This window comes from Marmota flaviventris, chromosome X (assembly GCF_047511675.1).
Source record: "Marmota flaviventris isolate mMarFla1 chromosome X, mMarFla1.hap1, whole genome shotgun sequence".
Classification (NCBI taxonomy): Eukaryota; Metazoa; Chordata; class Mammalia; order Rodentia; family Sciuridae; genus Marmota; species Marmota flaviventris.
In genome coordinates, this window is record NC_092518.1 from 11,138,871 (window position 1) to 11,159,922 (window position 21,052).

General features: G+C 39.8%; 2 protein-coding genes across 7 annotated transcripts in view; one reads left to right on the plus strand and one right to left on the minus strand.

The window, feature by feature from the left end:
* The window catches only part of Ctps2 (CTP synthase 2), a 100,542-nt gene that overhangs the window by 38,022 nt on the left and 41,468 nt on the right, over positions 1-21,052 (minus strand). The window lies entirely within an intron of this gene.
* On the plus strand, positions 6,032-9,689 carry S100g (S100 calcium binding protein G). The gene is made up of 2 exons (XM_027927427.2): positions 6,032-6,166; positions 9,585-9,689. The coding sequence occupies exons 1-2, from the start codon at positions 6,032-6,034 to the stop codon at positions 9,687-9,689; spliced, it is 240 nt and encodes a 79-aa protein (XP_027783228.2).

The following is a 21,052-nucleotide window of genomic DNA, read 5'->3' on the forward strand; positions in this document are numbered from 1 at the left end:
TAAATATGATACTAATTAACCTTTACTAAATTTTTCTTCAAACCACAATAAAAGTATAATGGGTTCAAGTCCTTATTGCACTCAGGTACCTTCAACAGCAAAGTGTAAGGACGTTCAATTCTCTTACTAATGATACAACCCCTAATGGCAGTGTGCATGGGGTCTGTCTGATGGAGCTCTTGTCCTTCCTTCCTTTCTTTGCCTTTGGATATTTCACTGGGGGACAATGGGAAAGCTTCACATCTAGCAGACCATCTTCAGTATCTCAGGCAACATGCAAAGCAATTTGCTCAGGTATTTTAGAGTATTCTCTGAGTATATTTACAAGGATTCCCCAACCCATTCCTTTCCTAGCACTCTTTGGTTTTTCTCTTCCTTCTCTTCTTTACTCTGATTTTGATTCTTTACAGGTCCATATTCAAGTTGTACAAAAATATACGGGCTAGCTTTATTGTCAATGGTACTTACCTAATACTGTTTTACACAGCTAGCTCCAGCAGCCTCCGTCACTACAGATCAGATCTAAACTGCTGGGGGCACTCAGGTAGCACCTCATGCATGAGCCCAGCTAGCTGTGCTCTCCTTATGGATTCTAACCTGCTGTCTACCTCAGCTACACTGGTCTAATACCAAGGGCTCCTCCACTTCCTCCCACTACCCTGTGATTCACAAGACCACCCCTTTAACACTTTTCTGAAGGCACTTTCTCCCTCCCATTCCACAAGAGCCCATGCCTTAGGGATATCCTCCAGTACACCTTTTTGCCCCATAATTAATACCATTGCTCTGCCCACCCTCCCAAATAAATAATCTATACATTGTTAACTCATTTTTAGTTAGTCCCTGGAGAAGGCTGAATAATGCCTCCCCACAAAGATGTCCATATCTTATTCCTTGGAACCCAAGAATCCATGACCTTACATGGCAAAAGACTTTGCAGATAAGTTAAGGCTCTTGAGAGCCCTCATGCTGTGTCATAACATGGCAGAAGGCATCATAGGAGAGAAAGAGACAGAGACAGGCTAAACTCAGCCTTTATAAGGAACCCATCCACGAAACAGAAAATTATCCTGGATTATGAGGGTGAACTCAACATAACCGAGTAGGCCCTAAAAAGAAGGAGGCACAAAGGTAATAATCAGAGAAGGTAACTTAATGACAGAATCATACAGAGATTGGAAGATGGGGGGTGGGCCAAGACTAAGTAGCCTCTAGAAGCTTAAAAAAAAAAAAAAAAAAAGCAAACAGATTCCCCCATAGAACATCCAGAAAGAACACAGCTCTGCCAACCAACCCACTTTATACTTCTGACCTCCACGACTGAAAGAATTTGTACTGTAGGGCTGGGAATATAGCTCAGTTGGTAGAGTGCTTGCTTCACATGCATGAGGCCCTGGGTTCAATCCCCAGCACCACAAAAAAAAAAAAATTTTAAAAGAAATTTTTATTGTTTCAAGCCACTGTGTTTGTGGTAATTTGTTACAGCAGCAATAAGAAGCTAATACATTATTTAGATGTTTCTGTAGACATCCATTTCATAGCATTGCTGTGAGGATTTCATGATGTCACAGAAGTCGGGTGCTTAGGACAAAGGAGTGCCCATGGTAAAAATAAACTCCCAATAAGCATTGGCTATAATCAGGAGGCCTCTAAAACTCAATCACTGAGCATGAACACAGACAGGCCCAAAGGCAACAGACTCACAACCCAGGGAAAGGTTAAAAGTAGAAAAGAAAGTGAACTCTGTCTGAGGGTCCAGGGAAGGCAGGCACCAGACAAGGGGACAGGCAAACTATAATATAATAACCAGTCTTTTGAGTATTTATCATTTGATGGGGTGGTTATCATAATAAAATATAATAACCACCCCATCAACTGTAGCTCACAAGTGATTTTTTGAGAAGACAGATGATTTTAGGAATAGCTATAATTTAGTATTCAAGGTTTCTTTTAAACTTCAAGATTACATGATAGCATTCCACACGTGTTCTGCTTTGCAAAGACTGGGTACTAACACTGTACCCTCTTTCTCAAAGGGCTTTTTCAGACACTGCATACTGTTCACTTGGAGCAGAATAACATAGCCATGGAAGTTTGTGGCACCCTGAGCTTTTAAAATAAATTACTCTTGGTTTTTCCTAAGGAAAAGTTAAGTCTGTTCAAAGATCAAGCAATTGAGCAGCAAGATGATAAATAACCTTTGCCTCTCCATTTTTCCATTACCAATCTTGTACCTGTCATTCTTTCCCCTTCTCGCATTTCAAAATGCACTCTTGTGAACACACCCTGCATTTATCGCTTGTCTTCATATATTTCTAGTTAATGTTTCATGAGACTATCTATTAGTGGATTTAGTGTTTCTGACTGCAGGCTTACCCTCGTGGATTTAAGTCTATGGGTAAAGAGGTGTCACTGGAGGAAATGAGCAAGCAAAACTGAAAAGACCCACAGGTTGTTTTTCAATTTCTGTTAGCATTTGCTGCTGTATAAGTTCTGACAAGCAGCATTGGGCCCATCTTTCCTTGAAATGAGAAGTTGTAACCTGAAAGACTGTTAACTGATAAAAGTGCTTCTTAGAATGTATTTATACACACACACACATATATGTACATGTCATATACACCATGTGTCATGTGTTATATGTGTTCCTTATATAAAATGTTATCTGCCATATAATCTATTTCTATTAAGATTATAGGGGCTAGGGATATAGCTCAGTTGGTAGAGTGCCTGCCTTGCATGAACAAGGCCCTGAGTTCAATCCCCAGGACCACGAAAAAAAAAAAAAAAGATTCTATATTTATTGGGCTAGTGGTGTAGGTCAGGGGTAGAACACTTGCCCAGCATCCATGAAGCCCTGGGCTCAACTCCCACAACCACAAAAAAAGTTAGGTAATTATTACAATCATATTCTTCAATATACATACTAGAAGAGAAATATAATAACCACCCCATCAACTAACTGTAGCTCACAGTGATCATTTGAGGGGACAGATAATCTTAAGATTCTGTTTCAATAATTGGAGAGATTTGAATATAGTCTGTGATAATGGCATTGCAACTATGTGGGAGCATGTCCTTGTGGCGGGGGTGGGGGGGACACATGCTGAGGCATTTAGGGGTAAGTACATAAATGTTCACAACTGATTCTCAAATGGCTCATGGTGGAGAGGGGTTGGTCCAGAGAAAGAGAAAGCAAACATGAAAATATTAGCAATTAATGAATCTAGTCAAAAGGTAGGCTAGAGTTCGCTGTACTATTCTTGTACTTTTTTATAGACTCAGAATATTTTTAAAAGATGTTGGAGAAAAAAGATAGCTCTTGATATGGTTATTCACAAAAGCCGACTTCTTCCTAAGAGAACAGAACCTACACATAAAAACATCAGAAATTTTCTAAAATTTCAATTTAAAAAGCACTGTCAAAATCAGAATATTTTTGTGTAAAATCTTACAACTAAAAACAAAATGCACTAAAAACACAATGCCTGTCTTAACTCCAACCAGTGAATGAACACATATTCTATACTGGTGCAAACCAGACTTCAATAATCTGTAATAAAAATAATAATACATGCAAGACAGAGAAGACACATGGAATGATAAATACTCAAGACTGGTAGGAAGCTTTTAAGGAACTCTTTAAGATTTCACGTTTGTTCTCCAATGTAAAGACAGCTCTAGATTTTTACAGCTGAAAAGCATCAGGGAGAAATACAATCTGATAGTTCAAGCCTCAATTTGTAGGTGATATAATGCAGGTCAGAGAAAATTATACCAGTGTGGAAGTGTACAAGTGTTTAAAAGCTGTTAAGTGCTTTTAAAGTCGACCTGGAACCCCTTCCTGTGACTTATGATCAGTATTAGATCAATGTCCCCTGGAAATGGCCTAGTTATTTCATGGAACTCTTTCCAATATAAATCAATTTTGTCTACAATTTTAAATCCTGGCAGTTCCAAAAAAGTTTGAAGGATTTCCAATTGTATTAGAGTAGGCTGAGTGTTTTTGTAAGTTTGTAGAATGATTCCCAAAATATACTTGATAAGGAAAAGGCTAATGAGAAAAATAAAGCAGACAATGGGATCAACAAATAATGGAAAAGTTGAAAAATGACCATGTTACTCAGTAATCTTGCTTTGCCAAATGAAACCCCAAATTATTAGGTATCTTCTTCCCATATCTTAAAAGTGCTTCTGAAGCAATACTTCCATTCATTCATTCATGTATTGAAATATTTAAGTAACTGTCTTGTCCAAGACATAAGTGGAGACTTCAAGGGCCATACTAAAATTTTTTTTATTAGAGCTTAATGGTGAATGGCCCTGCTAAAATTTTTTTTAATATTTATTTTTTAGTTGTAGTTGGACACAATACCTTTATTTGCTTTTATGTGGTGCTGAGGATCGAACCCAGGGCCTCATGATTGCTAGGCGAGCACACTACCACTGAGCCACAACGCCAGCCCTGCTAAAATTTTTAAAACTATGTAACAGGGACTGGGGATGTGGCTCAAGCAGTAGCGCTCTCGCCTGGCATGCGTGCGGTTCTATCCTCAGCACCACATACAAAGATGTTGTGTCTGCCGAAAACCAAAAATATTTAAAAAAAAAAATTCTCTCTCTCTCTCTCTCTCTCTAAAAAAAAACAACTATGTAACATTTTCCTTCTGTGATAGCATTTTTTTTTCCTGGATATGAAGAAAGTGATTTTTTTTTCCAAGCCTAAGAATGCAACTAAATTGAAAACAATCGTCCACATTTAACTCAATCTGAAATGTGAACTGTGAGCAAATATCTTAATTTTACATTGGAGGGAAAATACAACCTAAGGAAGACAAAAATCCAAGTTTGCTCTTGGGACTCTGAACCATTAATCAATTAACTGTTGAGGTGGCCCTTTATTGGATCTTGCCCTTAATTAACAGGTTTATGCAGACTTAAGCTTGGGTTTCAAAAACCATTAATAATTACCCTTAAATGGCAAACAAAAGGAAAATTTCATAATCAGGGTGGTGTGTCTTGAAAGACTATAAAAGTCACAGGATCCTTCCCAACTCTTCACGCATCTCTGATTCTTCTAGCAGCTGCACAGTCAGGCGACCAGGTTAGTGTGATTTTAGTCCCATCTAGAGCTCCTTCTGCTTACAGGAATACTTTGCTTCCTTTAAGAATGGTGTTCAAGTAAGTAAGCTGGAGAGAAAGTGGGTTTTGCCATCTAAGGATATTACCAGTAACTTAGAGGCTAGAAGCTATGGTCAGAGATTCTTCAAGACTGCAGCCTAGAGCACAGACCGTGGACATGAGAGGGGAATGTTATTAATTACTAAGAAAAATGTTTATCTCCAGAGATCATTTCCTAACAAATGTATTCTAAGAACAGACATTTAACATACTATCTAAGTTTGTTTTATGCAGTGCTGGGGATCAAAAACAGGGCCTTGTACCCATTTATATTTCAAAAGCATTTAAACTTGTGCTAATTTCCGTTATGCACTTAAATTTGCAAGTATTTTACCACTGAGCTACATCCCTAGCTCTAAGATTATTATTTTTTGAGAGAGAGAGAGAGAGCGTGCGCGCGAGCCAGCCTTTTTTTTATGTGGTGCTGAGAATCGAACCCGGGTCCCGCCCGTGCTAGGCAAGCGCTCTACCGCTGAGCCACAATCCCAGCCCAAAGATTATTTTTAAAATCCATTGACAGGGGCTAGGGTTGTGGCTCAGTGGTAGAGCACTTGCCTGGCAGACGTGAGGCATTGGGTTCAATCCTCAGTACCACATAAAAATAAGTATATAAGATAAAAGTATTGTGTCCATCTACAACTAACATGTATTTAAAAAAAAACTGATGATTACTAGTGCCATTCCCATATTCCCACCCTGACCCTCTCTTCTCCTCTCTTTCTTCTTATTCTCCCATCTGGGCCAAGGAAAAGCCCCAGTAGAACTAAAATTCTGCTGATAACACTCAGCATAAAACTCCATTTGAATTTTTTGGTAAGTTAATTTCCTTCCAAATTTCCAGGACTCCAAAATGAGTTGTAAAAAGTCTCCCGAAGAACTAAAGAGCATTTTTGAAAAATATGCAGCCAAAGAAGGTGATCCGGACCAACTGTCGAAGGATGAACTGAAGCTATTGATTCAGACTGAATTCCCTACTCTGCTCAAAGTGAGTACAGGTCTACAGAGCTGTTGAATGATCTTCAGATGGTGGGAGGGGCGGAGGAGGAAAAGGAGCCCAGTGCAGGCACTTTCCCTAAAGTCAGGCAAACTCCCTGAAAACAGGGGCCCAGCCTTCTACCCCTCCCACAGCCTCAGCACAGAACTCTCTATGGTAAATGGCTTTGGCCAAGCTATGCCTGCAAGACCCACAAGTCACCATGCAGATCCACTAAGGCCTTCAGCCTGGTTTCAGCACCTCTGTGCCAGGCTTTAGGAAAACAAAGAGGACTGCAAAATAATATTTACTGGCCTGGAATGTGCTTCATTTTTTTTTTAATGTAGTGCCCTCAACAAAACCAACACTTCCTTGGGAATGTGTTAAGAAAACCCAGCTTCAGGCTGACAAATTGCCCTGTGGGCACCCATTTATATTTCAAAACCATTTAAATTTATGCTAATTTGTGTTATGTGCTTAAATTTGTGTTAATGAGGCAACCATGCACTCACTTCTAAACAACTTTCTAGAAAGGACTAAATTTCTTTGGCCATCAAGTTTCATATCAAAACCATCCCAGAGTCAACAAAATCATAATGTGTCCAGAGGTGGTGGGGGGGCCTGATTCTCTTTATACTTTCTTTGCCTTTGTTAGAGAAAAAATATTTATGACACTTGTTAAAGATAGTAAGGCAGTTATTGGGGGGTGGGGGGAGGGGAACAATCAGGATAAGTATGGGGATTACCATGGGGTCTTGCAATGGAGAGAGACCAGTTCAACTTGGGACTCCAACAAGGACAGATGGGGGTTTATAACCAAGTTTTGCAGGGTGGAATCAGCAGGTGGAAAATACTAGTGAAACAACAAGGATAAAGTGACCTGACAGGATTTTTGCTAAAGGCAGGCCAAGTTAAAAAGATAACCAGGGCAATCAGATCCCAAGGGCTAAGGATTTTCCCTAAATTGACTTAGCAGGTTTCTTGCTCAAACTGGATTCCCAGAGAGGAAAGCACAACACCAGGCCCAGTCAAGCAGAAGACTCAAGGAAGGCTAAGATTTGGTTAGGGACATAGTTTTTATCTTTGTCACTTTGCAACTAAACATGACTGTGCAGCAGTTACAGCCAATTCAGAAGAAAGTATTTGTTTCAAGTACCCCTGCTTTCTAGGTTTTAACCAGAAATGTCCCCTTCTGCCACTATGGCATTTGGAAAGATTTCTGTTTGTAATACTAAAAAGAAAAAAAAAACTGCTGAATTCAACAACATTATAATCTGATGTTTCCTCATTTTCTTAGAGTTGAAATATAAAGTAACTTGTGTGTGTGTGTGTGTGTGTGTGTGTATGCGCATGCACGCGCAAGCTCATGCATGTGTGTTGCTGGAAATTGAACCCAGGGCCTGGTGCATGCTAAGCAGGGACTCTAACCTTGAGCCACACCCCCAACTCCTAAAAATAACTTTTTTGGTGTGGTGATAGGCATCAAACCCACGGTCTTGTGCACACTAAGCAAGTGCTCTGCCACTGAGCTACATACTCAGCCCTAAAATAACCTTTAAAAACAGTTAAAAGCACTAGCAAGAAAAAATGATTCTTAATTAAAAGAACAAAAAGAAAAATAACAATCTAACAGGAAAACCCAGGCAACTAAACGAGTCATTTTAAAAGGTAAGACTCACCAGGCACAGTGGCCCATGTCTATAATACCAGCTACTCTAGCAGCTGAGGCAGGAGGATCACAAGTTTGAGGCCAACTTAGCAAGAATCTGTCTCAAAATAAAAACTTAAAAGGGTTGGGGATGTGGCTCAAGGGTAGAATGTTCCAAAGTTTGATTCCCAGTAGCACAAAGAGGAAAAAAGGTAAGACTAGTGAATTTTTCTTTATTTTATGTATTTCCTACAAAAAGTACATAAGACTATTATAATTTAGAAAAAGATAGGAAGATTAATAGTAAGTTTTGAAAGTCTGCTTACATATACCTGATTATATTTACTAAGATTTTCCAGCTGTACGCTGTATTATTATCAACTTATATGGTTTGGAATTTAGTAAATGCTTTGCATTTATAAAGCAGATGTTGAATAACTAAAGAGTTTGGCCTTGTGATTCCCCAAAGGGTCAAGTGTCTTTGTAGGACTCTTAAGGATTAAAATATACCCTGCCTGGAGAGATCTGTTGTATAGCAAAGTAAATAAACTCAGCACTACTGACCTGTCCATTTAAAAATAGTTAATAAGGTAAATTAAATGTTGTTTATTTTAACCACTATTTTGTGTATACATACCTATAGATATAGAGAGACAGCCAATGTCATTTGAAGTTGACACAAACTTAACAGTTATTTCAATAGGCTTTCTAAGTATTATTTGGCCACAAATAGACTCCCACCTAAAATTCCAAGTAGTAAATGGTTTTAAGATTTGAGCTTTATGGCAGAGACAAAAAAAAGTAAGTCTGCTTAGGATACAGGAATACCAGTAGTCACAAAGCCTGAACATAAGCTCATGGGGCATCTCAAGCAGTAGTTCTCAAGCCTGGTCCTGGACCAGCAGCATCAGCCCCACCTAGGGACCTGTTGAAAATACAGATGTTAGGCCTTCCACAGGGCTAGTGAATGATAAACTCTGACCCCCATGAAGCTAGCCATCCATCTGTGCCTACTAAGGTCAGGAAGCCCATCAGGCAACTCTGATGCATGCTAAAGCATGAGAACTAGTAATCCAAAGTCATCTTGGATAATCCAGAGGTGTGCTGCTGCCCAGGGTTTGGGAAAATCTCAGGTGGTGGCTCCTTACAGTGTTGGGCTCTGGGGTCAATGTCTGAAGCCCAAGCCCTCTGCTAACTACTGTGAATGCTGGAGCAAATTAGCAGCTGTCTCTGAACCTCAGGTTCCTCACCTATAAAGTAGGTCTCCCCTATAGAGTGGCTGAGAGGATAACACAGGCTACTAAAAGCCTCACTTGACCCAGAGGCAATATGGGCCAGCTAGTCCTCACTGCCTGCTGCCTCTGGTTATATGGCAACCACAGGCTTAGAGCCAGAGACAAAACCAGCTCCCAGGAAAAGCTTGAAGCAGAGGTCCTCAAATGTTTGTGGGTCAGGGGTAGTCTGGTAAAGCCCATGGACCCCTTTTCTGAGGAATATTTTTGGGGCACAAAGAAAATGTCATAAGATCACATTTTTTTAAAGTACATAAAATACACATTATTCTATTAAATATTAAATGTGATACAGTTAAAAAAAAGAAAGGTACTGTGACATGGACCAACCTAAAGCTGGTTTTTCCACACCTAACCATCAATAGCACATGACTGGAAACTCAGGCAGCCTTCTTGAAAAGAACACTCAGTCTCGCTAATTTCAGAGAATGTGTAGCAGTATCTGATTCATCTCCCCCCCCAACATGTCTTCCTTTTTGTCTAAAACCAGGGTTCAAGCACTATCGACAACCTCTTTAAAGAGCTAGACAAGAATGGAGATGGAGAAGTTAGTTTCGAAGAATTCCAAGTGTTAGTAAAAAAGATATCCCAATGAAGGAGCAAACAAAACAGCATCCTGAGCCCTGAACGAAGAGCACCTGGTTCTAACTCACATGGAATCCTCAGATTTCCGGTTGAATTCTTCACAATTATAATGATCTGGCTGTGAGATCCACTTATTGTCAATAAAGAAATTCTTAGACATGTCTCCCCTCTTTGAGTACTGACTCTCTTCACTGAGTATATTTAAAATTACTTTAAATTCCTGACTCATCTGATTTTAAGATTTTTAAAAATGGGGCTGGAGATGGGGCTAGTGGTAGAGCATTTGCTTAGCATATGCAAAGTCCAACACCATACAAAAAAAGAGAGAGACCCCAAATAACTATGAGAGTACACCCAAGACCACAAAGATGGTGTCAGGGACTTGAAAAGAATCCTGGAGTGTCAAAGCAAGGCCATCACTCCACTTTTCCAGAAGAATAACTCAGTTCCTTGTTTTCTCCCCCCAACTACTCAGTCCTGGCGTCATTTCCAATTTCAACCCTTATTTCATGTTATTCAATAACCAGTGAGGAACAGACTTCAAAAGCAGACACTTGTCTTTAAGTCACCTCCCAGCACTCACTGTGCCTTTTGAAGGAATGACCCTCGAGGGAACAGAAGGAACACAGGACCAAGAGTCAGTCGCTCTGCTCCTAACTGAGGGGTGGCCTCAGGTCTACCGGCCTAACATCTTGGTTCTAGAAAACAACATTCTGAACAATGTTTTTCAATCTTTTTTATTTTTAACTCATGCTGGGAGCCAAAATTGCCAAGCTTTACTTTCTGTAGAACACATCAGAATGCTATGGAACCATTTCCCCTTCAAAATGTAGAAAATAGTAATAATGAATGTTTTTCAACTGTATAAGCCCTTCAAAAGATCGCTGTATTATCCTACCCTAAACTGAGACTCCAGGGGTTTTCTTTTTAACCTAATGAACTTAAGTGTATACTGGGTGTGTCAGTCAAGGTGGCTGCTGTCATTTACACACACTCACACACATACAGCCCCAGTAGCTTAAAGACCCTCAAAGGCAGCCAGTGGAGCAAAAGCCCAGGCTCCCATCCCCATCCAAGTTTAAGGCCAGCCTGGGCAAACTTAATGAGACCCTGTCTCAAAATAAAATTTTAAAAGGGCTGTGGATGTAGCTCAGTGGTAGAGCACTTGTCTTGTAGGTGCAAGGACCCGAGTTCAATCTCCTGTGCAGAAATTTTAAGAAAAAAAAAAGGGGGGGGGGGAATACTCGTTCCCTTAAGAATTATCAGGTCCAGCGGCTCAGGAGGCTGAGGCTGGAGGATCACAAGTTCAAAACCAGCCTCAGCAACTTAGTGAGGCATTTAGCAATTCAGTGAGACCCTATCTCTACATAAAATACAAAAAAAAAAAACAGGGCTGAGGATGTGGCTCAGTGGTTGAGCACCCCTGGGTTCAATCCTCAGTACCAAAAAAAAAATGATCAGGCATTTGAGATTTAGCTCAGTTGCAGAGCATAAGGCCCCGAATTTGGTCTTTGGACTCAACCCTGAAAAAAAGAAGTATTAGTCTAGCCAGGTGTGACTCATGACGCACACCCATATTCCCAGTGGTTCAGGAGGGCAAGGCAGAAGGATTGCAAATTCAACACCAGCTCAGCAACTCAGTGAGGCCCAAAGAACTTAATGAGACCCTGTCTCAAAAGAAAAAATAAAAATACTGGGGATGTGGCTCAGTGGTTAAGCACCCCTGGATTCAATCTCCAGTACCAAAAAATAAAAATAAAAAAGTACCAATGTCTTCTTAGTTTGTTATGAGACTGAGAGACTGAGATCACCAGGGTGTGGATATTATAAACTGTCTTTGCAGCATCTATGGGGTCTCTATGTTTTGTTCAGTCAATATGTGTTAATTGATTCAATTCCCACAATAACACAGTATCCAGTCATGATTGATTATTCTCTAATGCTGTTAAATTAGCCACTCTAATATTTTAAGATTTTACAGCTTCATTCCTAACCAACATTAGTCAATAGTCTGAATGCTTATTATTTGCTGCCTGTGCTTCATTAGGTGTGTAGTATCCAGGGCACTCTAGCTTCCCATTTTAGCCTATGGTAAAGGTATCATTTAGCCCCTTCTGAGTAGCATTTCACCTGGGATTTGTAAGAAGCACCAGAGGGGAGTACACAAGGAAGAGGCAGCAGTGGCTATTCAAAAGAAAATACCCCAAATAAGCACATTGTGTCCATGTACATACACACTGTGTCTTGGATGGAAATCCAGGTGTGAGGAATGCAGGGCACACTGGCTTCAGACCATCAAAGTCCTTGGCTGTCATTCTGAAGAGCCAGCCCAAGGCCAGAAAGGGAACAGAAGGTGTAGGAGTCACAGAATGGCGTGAATGTGCTTTAAGATGAGGTAGATGCCATCTAAGAGCCTACTAGGGTGTGGAGGACACACAGTGAAAGCCAGGGCCATGCAGGGGGCCTCCACAGCAAGCAGGGCAAGAACAGGGACAAGATATAGCAAACAGACAGGAGAGATACCTCTGATTGGCTGGCATGGACAAATTATTGTTTGAGGTTTAACCTTCATAAAGGGTAAAAATGAAGCTGGGCGCAGTGGCACATGCCTGTAATTTCAGCAATCTGGGAGGCCAAGGCAGGAGAATTGCAAGTTCCAGACCAGCCTCAGCAAATTAGTAAGACCCCATCTCAAACTTTAAAAAGGGCTGGAGCTATAGCTCAGTGGTAAAGTGCCCCTGGGTTCAATCCCCAGTACCAAAAAGAAAAGGTGGAAATGAGTGGAGTGGCGTGTGCGCATATGTTCATGTTGTTAGCCTTCTTGGCCTCGATTCCACAACATTGATCTGATCTCCCACGTCACCAGAGTTCACCTACATTTCCCCTCAGATCAACAGTCCAGCTTTTTAACAGCCCCCTACCTCCACTCCTCACTAGACTACAAGTTCTACCAGGGCAAGGGTTTGATCTGCTCTTTCACTGATGTATCCTCAAGTCTAGACTGGGACCTGGTATGTAGAAGGGCTCAATAGGTATTTGCTGGTTGATTCTTGACTATCTAGTCACTAAATCTTGTTGACTGTTCCACTTTCCCAGTCAGATCAGCAGTTACTGTGACTCCTGCTCTGGCCCAGCTCCTTAACTTGAAGTTGGAAGCTCCCAGAATCCTCACCCATGTGCCCTGCCTGTAGTCTTTTCTCTCCTCTCCTCAAGCTCCCATGCCAGGTGAATCTTCCTAAACTATCCATTCTATAGAAAAGCCCGGAATGAGCATGGTATTTGTATCAGATGTCCTAGATGACAGGAATTATCCTATTAGCTCCTTTTTGGCTTCAAGTTAATTTTCACACTGATACTCCTGGACTTTCACAAATCAGCACCAATCTCCCTGAATTCTTTATACTCCCTACAGGAGCCATGTGCTTCTGCCAAGCTACGCACTGTTTCATGACCAGATCTTGGATATCCCAGCCTAGCACATGTCTCCTCTCTTTTTTATAAAGTCCCCAAGCCTGGGCTGGGGTTATAGCTCAGTGGTAGAGCACTTGCCTTCCACATGTGAGGCACTGGGTTCGATCCTCAGCATCACATAAAAATAAATAAATAAAGGTATTGTGTCTGTCTACAACTAAAAATATATTTTAAAAAAATAAAGTCCCCAAGCCTTCAATAATCTTCCCTTCTTACTCCAACCCACAGTATTTTTTCTTGACTCTGAATTCTTGAGAGTGACATAAATGGTCACACTCTGGCTGACAAAGTAGAAAGAATGACCTACTTGCACTGTCCAATACTGTGGCCACTAGACACATATGGTTATTGATGTATAAATCAATGAAAATTAAATAAAATTTAAAATTCAATTCCTCAGCCAAACTAACTACATATCAAGTGCTTTCTATGTGGCTAGTGGCTACCATATTGGATGACACAGATATAGAACATTCCATCATGGCAGAGAGTTCTAGTGGACAATATCATTAACATTAATGAGGGCACCCTCATATACTGCCCATGTATTTGGTTATTTGTTTCTCCAGTCTGGCTTGAATCCTCAGCTAGACTGCAAGAGAAATAATGAACTCAAAAGTTGATTTGTAATACACTGTATTTGGGATTTCAATGAAGTGGACAAGCTCTAAACATAGTAATTTTTTTTTTTAAGTAATCCCTTTCCACTAACATTCAATCATTCCTACTGCCAAAAAAAAGTCTTTAAAGAGGTTGAAATACTTATTTCTAAGGCATTTCCTATTGAACTCAAGGTACAAAAGCTTTAAACTACTTTAGATTTGAAGTACTCATTTTGTCACTCATTTTTTTGTTAACATAATGGATTACCCTTGTGATTCACTAATGGGTGCTCACTCCAAGCTGCACTGTCTCCTTTCCAAGAGAAGACACAGGGATGAAGGCCAGGAAAAGATGCCCTGAGTCATTAGGCAGAGGCCCTCACCCTGGAAAGGAGATTTCTTTTTTTTTTTTTTTTTTTTTTTAAAAAAAAAAAAGCTCTTTTAGGAAATTATTGACAAAAATTATATATATATTCAAAATGTACAATATGAGTTTTCATATATGCATACATTGTGAAAAGATTATTAAAATCAAGCTAATATCCATTATCTCACATAGTGACCATTTATATGTGTGTGTGCATGTGTGGCAAGAACACTTGAGATCTATTAACAACAGTCACTAGGCCTGTGCATTAGGTCTCCAGAATGATTCATCTAATAACTGCAAGTTTGTACCCTTTGACTAACATCTCCCTGTTTCTCCCACCCTCAGGCCCTGGTAACTGCCCTTCCACTCTTTGTTTTTATGGGTTCCATTTTTTTTTTATGTTCCACATATAAATGAGATCATGCAGTGTTTGTCTCTGTGTCTGAGGTATTTCACTTAACATAATGTCCTCCAGGTCCATATACATTATTACAAATGGCAGGATTTCCTTCTTTTTAAAGGCTTAATGAAATTCCATTGTGTATATATACCACATTTTCTTTATCCATCGAGGGACGCTTAGGTCAATTCTACATCTTGGCTCTTATGATTGATGCTGCAATGAACATGGAAGTACAGACATCTCTTGAACATACTAAGCTCACATCTTTTGGATATATACCCAGAAGGAGGAGTGCTAGATCATATGGTAGTTTTTAGTTTTAGTTCCATTTTATTTTATTTTGTGTGTGTGTGTGCGTGCACATGTGTGGTGCTGGGGATTGAACCCAGGGCGTGCATGTGAGGCAAGCACTCTACCAATTGAGCTATATCCCTAGGGCAGTTTTAGTTCCATTTTTTGTTTGTTTTTTTGTTGTTGGGGGGATTGTAGGGGGGCACTAGGGATTGAACCCCAGGGCACTCTACTACTGAACCACATCCCAAGTCCTTCTTATTTTTTATTTGAGACAGGGCCATGATAAATTGCGGAAGCTGGCCTTGAACTTGTCTTAGTCCTGCCTCTGCCTCCCAAATGGCTGGGATTACAGGAGTGGACTACCACACCCAGCTATTTTCAGTGTTTTGAGGAATCTCTACACTCTTTCCTATAATGGCTGTACCAACTTACATTTCCATCAACAGTGTGCAAGGTTTCCCTTTGAGAATTTTTCTTTGTCCAGGTAGAAGGTCGCTATCTCAGTCTGCTATCAACTCAGAACCTAACATCTCTTTAGAGACAGGATCAAACAACTATTAGGTTGCAGGACAGGTCCATAAAAAGCTATTTCACCACATTAGAGCTGAATTCTTAATAACTGCTTTTATAGGGAGGGGGTTTAGCCCAGCTCACTTCAAAATAACTTCTATAAGATCTTTTGTCAGTTGAGAAATATTTTAATGTTCACAAGGCAAATTAGTCCCCGAAGTAATAAAAGTCGCCTAAAAGGTAACTCTAAATGGGCTGTCTGGTTTTTTAAAAACATCTCAATTTGCATACCACATAAAGTTGTTGAAAATTAAGGAAGGGAAAATATTTCAAACACAGTTTTAAATAAAGGCAAAAAATGTAATGCATTCATTATGCTTAATGTATGACATAAATTACTCTTCACCTGAATTAACTTTTAATTATAAGTGACTATTTCACAAATCAACCATGAGATATAAAATTAAATTAACTTTGAAAGTTAAGTCATACTAATGATAACCAAAAGTGAAACAATATCAACTATCCAGTCTCAAATATCTATCTGCATCTTAAGAAAAAGCAAGAAATTTGAAGTACTTTATTACCAATACTACCATCCTGGTGGGCACATGTGTGTTGCTGTGTTTTGCAGTTGGAACAGACATTCTGTTTCCAGGGTGTTATGCAAATTCAGGGGGGTTTTGTTGTTGTTTGGGGGTTTGTGGGTTGCAGCACTGGGAATTGAACCCAGGAATACTATTACTGAGCTACATACCCAGTCCTTTTTGTTTTGTTTTAATTTTTTTAATATTTATTTTTTAGTTGTAGGTGGACACAATTTCTGAGGTTTGAACCCAGTGTCTCACACGTGCTAGGCAAGCACTTTACAACTGAGCCATAACCCCAGCCCCTTAATTTTTATTTTTTGTTTTGAGACAAGGTCTCACTAAGCTGCTTAGGGACTTGCTAAATTGCTCAGGCTGGCCTCAAACTTGTAATCCTCCTGCCTCAGTCACTGGGATTACAGGTTTATGCAACTGCATCTGGCTTGAGTTTTCTTTGTTTATTTTGTTCTGTTTATTTATTGTGGTTTTGGTTATCTTTTTCAACAAATGAAAATGAAATGGTTTCAGTTAAGCAGATCCACATGTCTATTTTTTTCCCCGTCTCCTCAGAGTTACTTATCCTCACGGAGCTCACATGTCTAAACATTAGATTGAGATCACTCCTTATGTATGTGCCTCAGTGCCACAAGTCCACAATGTTATACACTACCCTACAGATGAACAAAAGAGATCTTAAGCCAAAGTCAAGGTCAACAATGTCAGCAGCTGACATGGGATTGACATAGATAATGTAAGTCAGCTATGTTCTTCATAATCATTATCTAGAAGGCAGAGACTACTTTGAAACAATCCAAAACACCAGAGTTGATATAGAACCCTAAATACACTGTAATATCCCAGAGCCTGCTATTACACCTTGTGGATCAAGCAGAGAAATGACACTATAAGATAGATTTTACTTACTCTAAGATTCAGAGTCTACCTTAACCCTTAGAGAACATTATGTTCCTTCTTTTATGTGTAAGAGTCACCTCCTCTTATATCTGTTCTGGGTGCCAGGGTCTCCACTGATTCCATAAGCAACCATAACATTTATCATGCATACCAAAGGAGGATCATGATGCCTACAAAACAGATTTTAGCAGCAAATAAACCCTACAAGAGCCTCCAAATTGCTTACTTTTTTAGCTAGAATGGCAGAATGACCATGGACCACTAGGTTATTGTGATTTGCTCAAGTAAAGTGGCTTCCTAGGCTTCATTCATTGGCTGCCTCGTGATTCTGCCACCTTAGTCTTTCTTTAATAACCTTCTCACCATTAGTACAAACGCTGGTTCTTATGGCTATTTTTCTCCAGCAAACTGATTGCAGGCTATAAAGATGTTCAATAGCAATTAGGTTTTATTGTTCTCATCTCACTTATGTGTATAGGAGCCATCGAAATGTAAAATGCACATCGCCTCCAACTTAGCAATTCCCCTTCGAGGAATTCATCCTGTAGATGTGTTCACATGTGGGTGCGGGACATATGTACCCGGAGACTAATTGGCAGCATGATTTAAGATTAACAAAGCAAAGGGCACAACCTAAATACAAGATGAATTAAATAAAAACTGACGTATCCATAGAACACACAGCTAAATAAGAGCAAGCAGGGAAAGATCCATTGATGTGGGGCAACTGGTACAAAAAGCAAGGTGAGAACAATGTCTCAAGCTTACTAGCATGTGTCAGTTTTTAAAAGGGAGGACAGGGATCAAGAGTGTCACTCAGTGGTAGGGCAATTGCCCAGTATGCACAAAGCCCTGGGTTCCATTCCCAGCACAGCCAAAAAGAAAAAAAAAATACATCTATACACACACGTGGGTAGGTCTCTCTCACACACACACACACACACACACACACACACACACAGAGCTTCTGAACCAATAACAAAAGAAACAGATAAAGGCAGTTGCCTCTAGGAAAGGAAACTGAGATGACGTGGGAGCAAATAAGAAATATTTTTACACCAGGGCTTAACTTTTTTAAATTTTTTTTTTTAGTTGTAGTTGAACACAATACCTTTATTTTATTTATTTATTTTTATGTGGTGCTAGGCAAGCACTCTACCACTGAGCCACAATCCCAGCCCCAGGGCTTAACCTTTTTTGTTTACCCTGAGTTTACAAATTTATTTAATGAGTGTATACACATGTGCACATGCACACACGCACAGAGAATAAAGAATAGTCATCAATGCCGAGTGTGGTAGCACACACCTGTAATTCCAGCTATTCAGGAGGCTGGGGTAAGAGAATCACAAGGTCGAGGCTGGCCTCAGCAATCTAGCAAGACACTGTCTCAAAACAAAAAACAAAAAGGGCTGGGGGCGTGGGGTTGTGGTTCAGTGGTAGAGTGCTTGCCTAGCATGTGTGATGCACTGGGTTTGATCCTCAGCACCACATAAAAATACATAAATAAATTAATCAAATAAAGGTCCATTGCCACCTAAAAATATTTTTTAAAAGGGGGAGGTGGGCTGGGGATGTAGCTTAGTGGTTAAGTGCCCCTGGGTTCAATTCCTAGTACCATAAAAAGAAGAAAGAAAAGTCATCAAAGAATGAGCTATGCCAAAGTTATCTAACAGTGGCACCTACTGGTAAAATCACATCCTATCTCAAAGTATACCTTTAAGAAAACCCATTATTTTCCTGGTATAGCTATCTCAACTATTAGTCAGGAAATGAGTTTATATTAAAACCTCATAAGGAACTCTTTGCTGGTATTAGGACTTCTGAGCATAAGATTTGAAAGTACCATCTGGCTAGGAAGCTATGGTTCATTATGGTTTGATTCAAAGCTATAAAAAGGCATGAAGAGCTGGGTGTGGTGGCACATGCCTATAATCCCAGCCACCAGAGAGACTGAGGCAGGAGGACTGCAAGTTCAAGGCCAGCCTCAGCAACTTAGTGAGGCCCTAAGCAACTTAGCAAGACCATGTCTCAAAATAAAAATAAAAAGGGCTCAGGATGTGACTCAGTGGTTAAGTGCCCCTGGAATCAATCCCCAATACCAAAAAAAAAAAAAAAAAAGGCATGAAGAATCTGTATCCTACCATGGGATTATCTATAGCATATAATGTTGTGGAAAGAGCAAAGCAGGAAAAAAAACATGGAGAGTTTGTATCACTTACCTAAGAAGGGGAAAGGTCATAGAGAGATACGGGTCTTACGTGTGTGTGTGTGTGTGTGTGTGTGTGTGTATTAGTTGTAGGTGGACACAATACCTTTATTTTATTTTTATGTGGTGCTGAGGATCAAACCCAGTGCCTCACATGTGCCAGGCAAGTGCTCTACCACTGAGCCACAACCCCAGTCCCCCTTACTCATATTTTTTAAATGGAAAGATAAACCAAGAAAAACAAAAGAACAAATGGTTATCATCAGGGAAAGGAGGGAACAGGAACAGAAGTAGATTTCTTTAAGTCAGCACTTCTCAATAGGGCAATTCTGCACCTGCCCCCAGGAAACTGGAGGTATTTTCAGAGTTGGGGGATGGGGTCCTACTGGCATCTAGCGTCTCACATACAACAAAGAATGATCTGATCCAAAATGTCCACAGAACAAATCATATATCTGATAAGGAACTTGTATCTAGAATACATAAAGAACAACTTACAACTCAGCAATAAAAACAAAAATAGCCCAATTTGAAAATGGGCCAAGGATATGAATATCCAAAGAATTCATACAAGTGGCCAATAAGTATCTGAAAAGATGCTCTACATCCCTGGCCATCAGGGAAATGCAAATCAAAGGCACAAAGAAATGCCACTTCATCTGGACTGGGATGGTTATGATCGAAAAGACAGATAGTAACAAGTGTTCCCAAGGATGTAGAGAAATTGAGACCCTTGTTCATTGCTGGCGGGAAGGTAAAATGTTGTAGCCTCTTTGGAGAACTCTGGAAGCTCCTCAAAGGAATAAATATAGAGATGCCATATGACCCAGCAATTCCACTGCTAAGTGTCATGAAAATATATCCACACAACAACTTGTACATAAATGTTCACAGCAGCATTATTTGCAATAGCAACCCAAATGTCCAGATGAATGGAAAAATAAAATGCGTATGTCCATACAATGGAATATTCATTACCCATAAAAAGAAAAGAAGTGCTGATACATGCTACTATATAGCCAAATATTGAAAGCATTAGGCTAAGTGAAAGAAGCCAGTCACGAAAGGTCACATATTTTATTATTCCATTTATATGAAAGGACTAGAATAGGCAAATCTATAAACATAGGAAGTAGATTAATGTTTGCCCATGGTGGGGAGTGGTGGAGGACAGGAGGCTTGGGGATATCAACTATGGGGTAGGAGAGTTTCTTTTTGATGTAATGAAAATGGTCCCAAATTGATGCTGTGATAGTGACACAGATCTGTGAATATGCTAAAAGACAGACATTGGAGCTGGGCAGACAGTGCATGCCTGTAATCCCAGCGACTCAGAGGAGGTTGAGACAGGAGGATCACAAGCTCTCAGCCAGCTTCAGCAACTTAATGAGGCCCTAAGCAAAATAGCAAGACTTTGGCTCAAAATTAAAAAAAAATAAAAAGGGCTGGGAATGTGGTTCAGTGGTTAAGCACCCCTGGGTTGAATTCCCAGTACCAAAAAAGAAAAGAAAAAAGACATTGGGGCTGGGTATGTGGCTCAAACGGTAGCACACTCGCCTGGCGAGCACGGGGCGCTGGGTTCGATCCTCAGTACCACATAAAAATAAAATAAAGATATTGTGTCCACTTAAAACTAAAAAATTTTTAAAAAGACTTTGGATGGCATATTTCAAAGAGATGAATTTCGTTGTATGTGATGATATCTCAATAAATTGTTAAAAAAAAACAAACAGTTATGAACTGGGTTTGTGGTTCAGCAGAACACTTGCCTAGCATGTGTGAGGCACAGGGTTCGATCCTCAGCACCACATAAAAATAAATGAAATAAAGATCCATTGACAACTAAAAAAAATATTTTAAAAAATCATATTCGGTGTAGTTCTACATCACACACAACCAGAGAAGAATGAGAAAGTTATGCTCCATTTTTTGTATAATGTATCAAAATGTATCCCATCATCATGTATAACTAATTATAACATATTAAGAAAATTTATTTAAAAAAAAAAAAC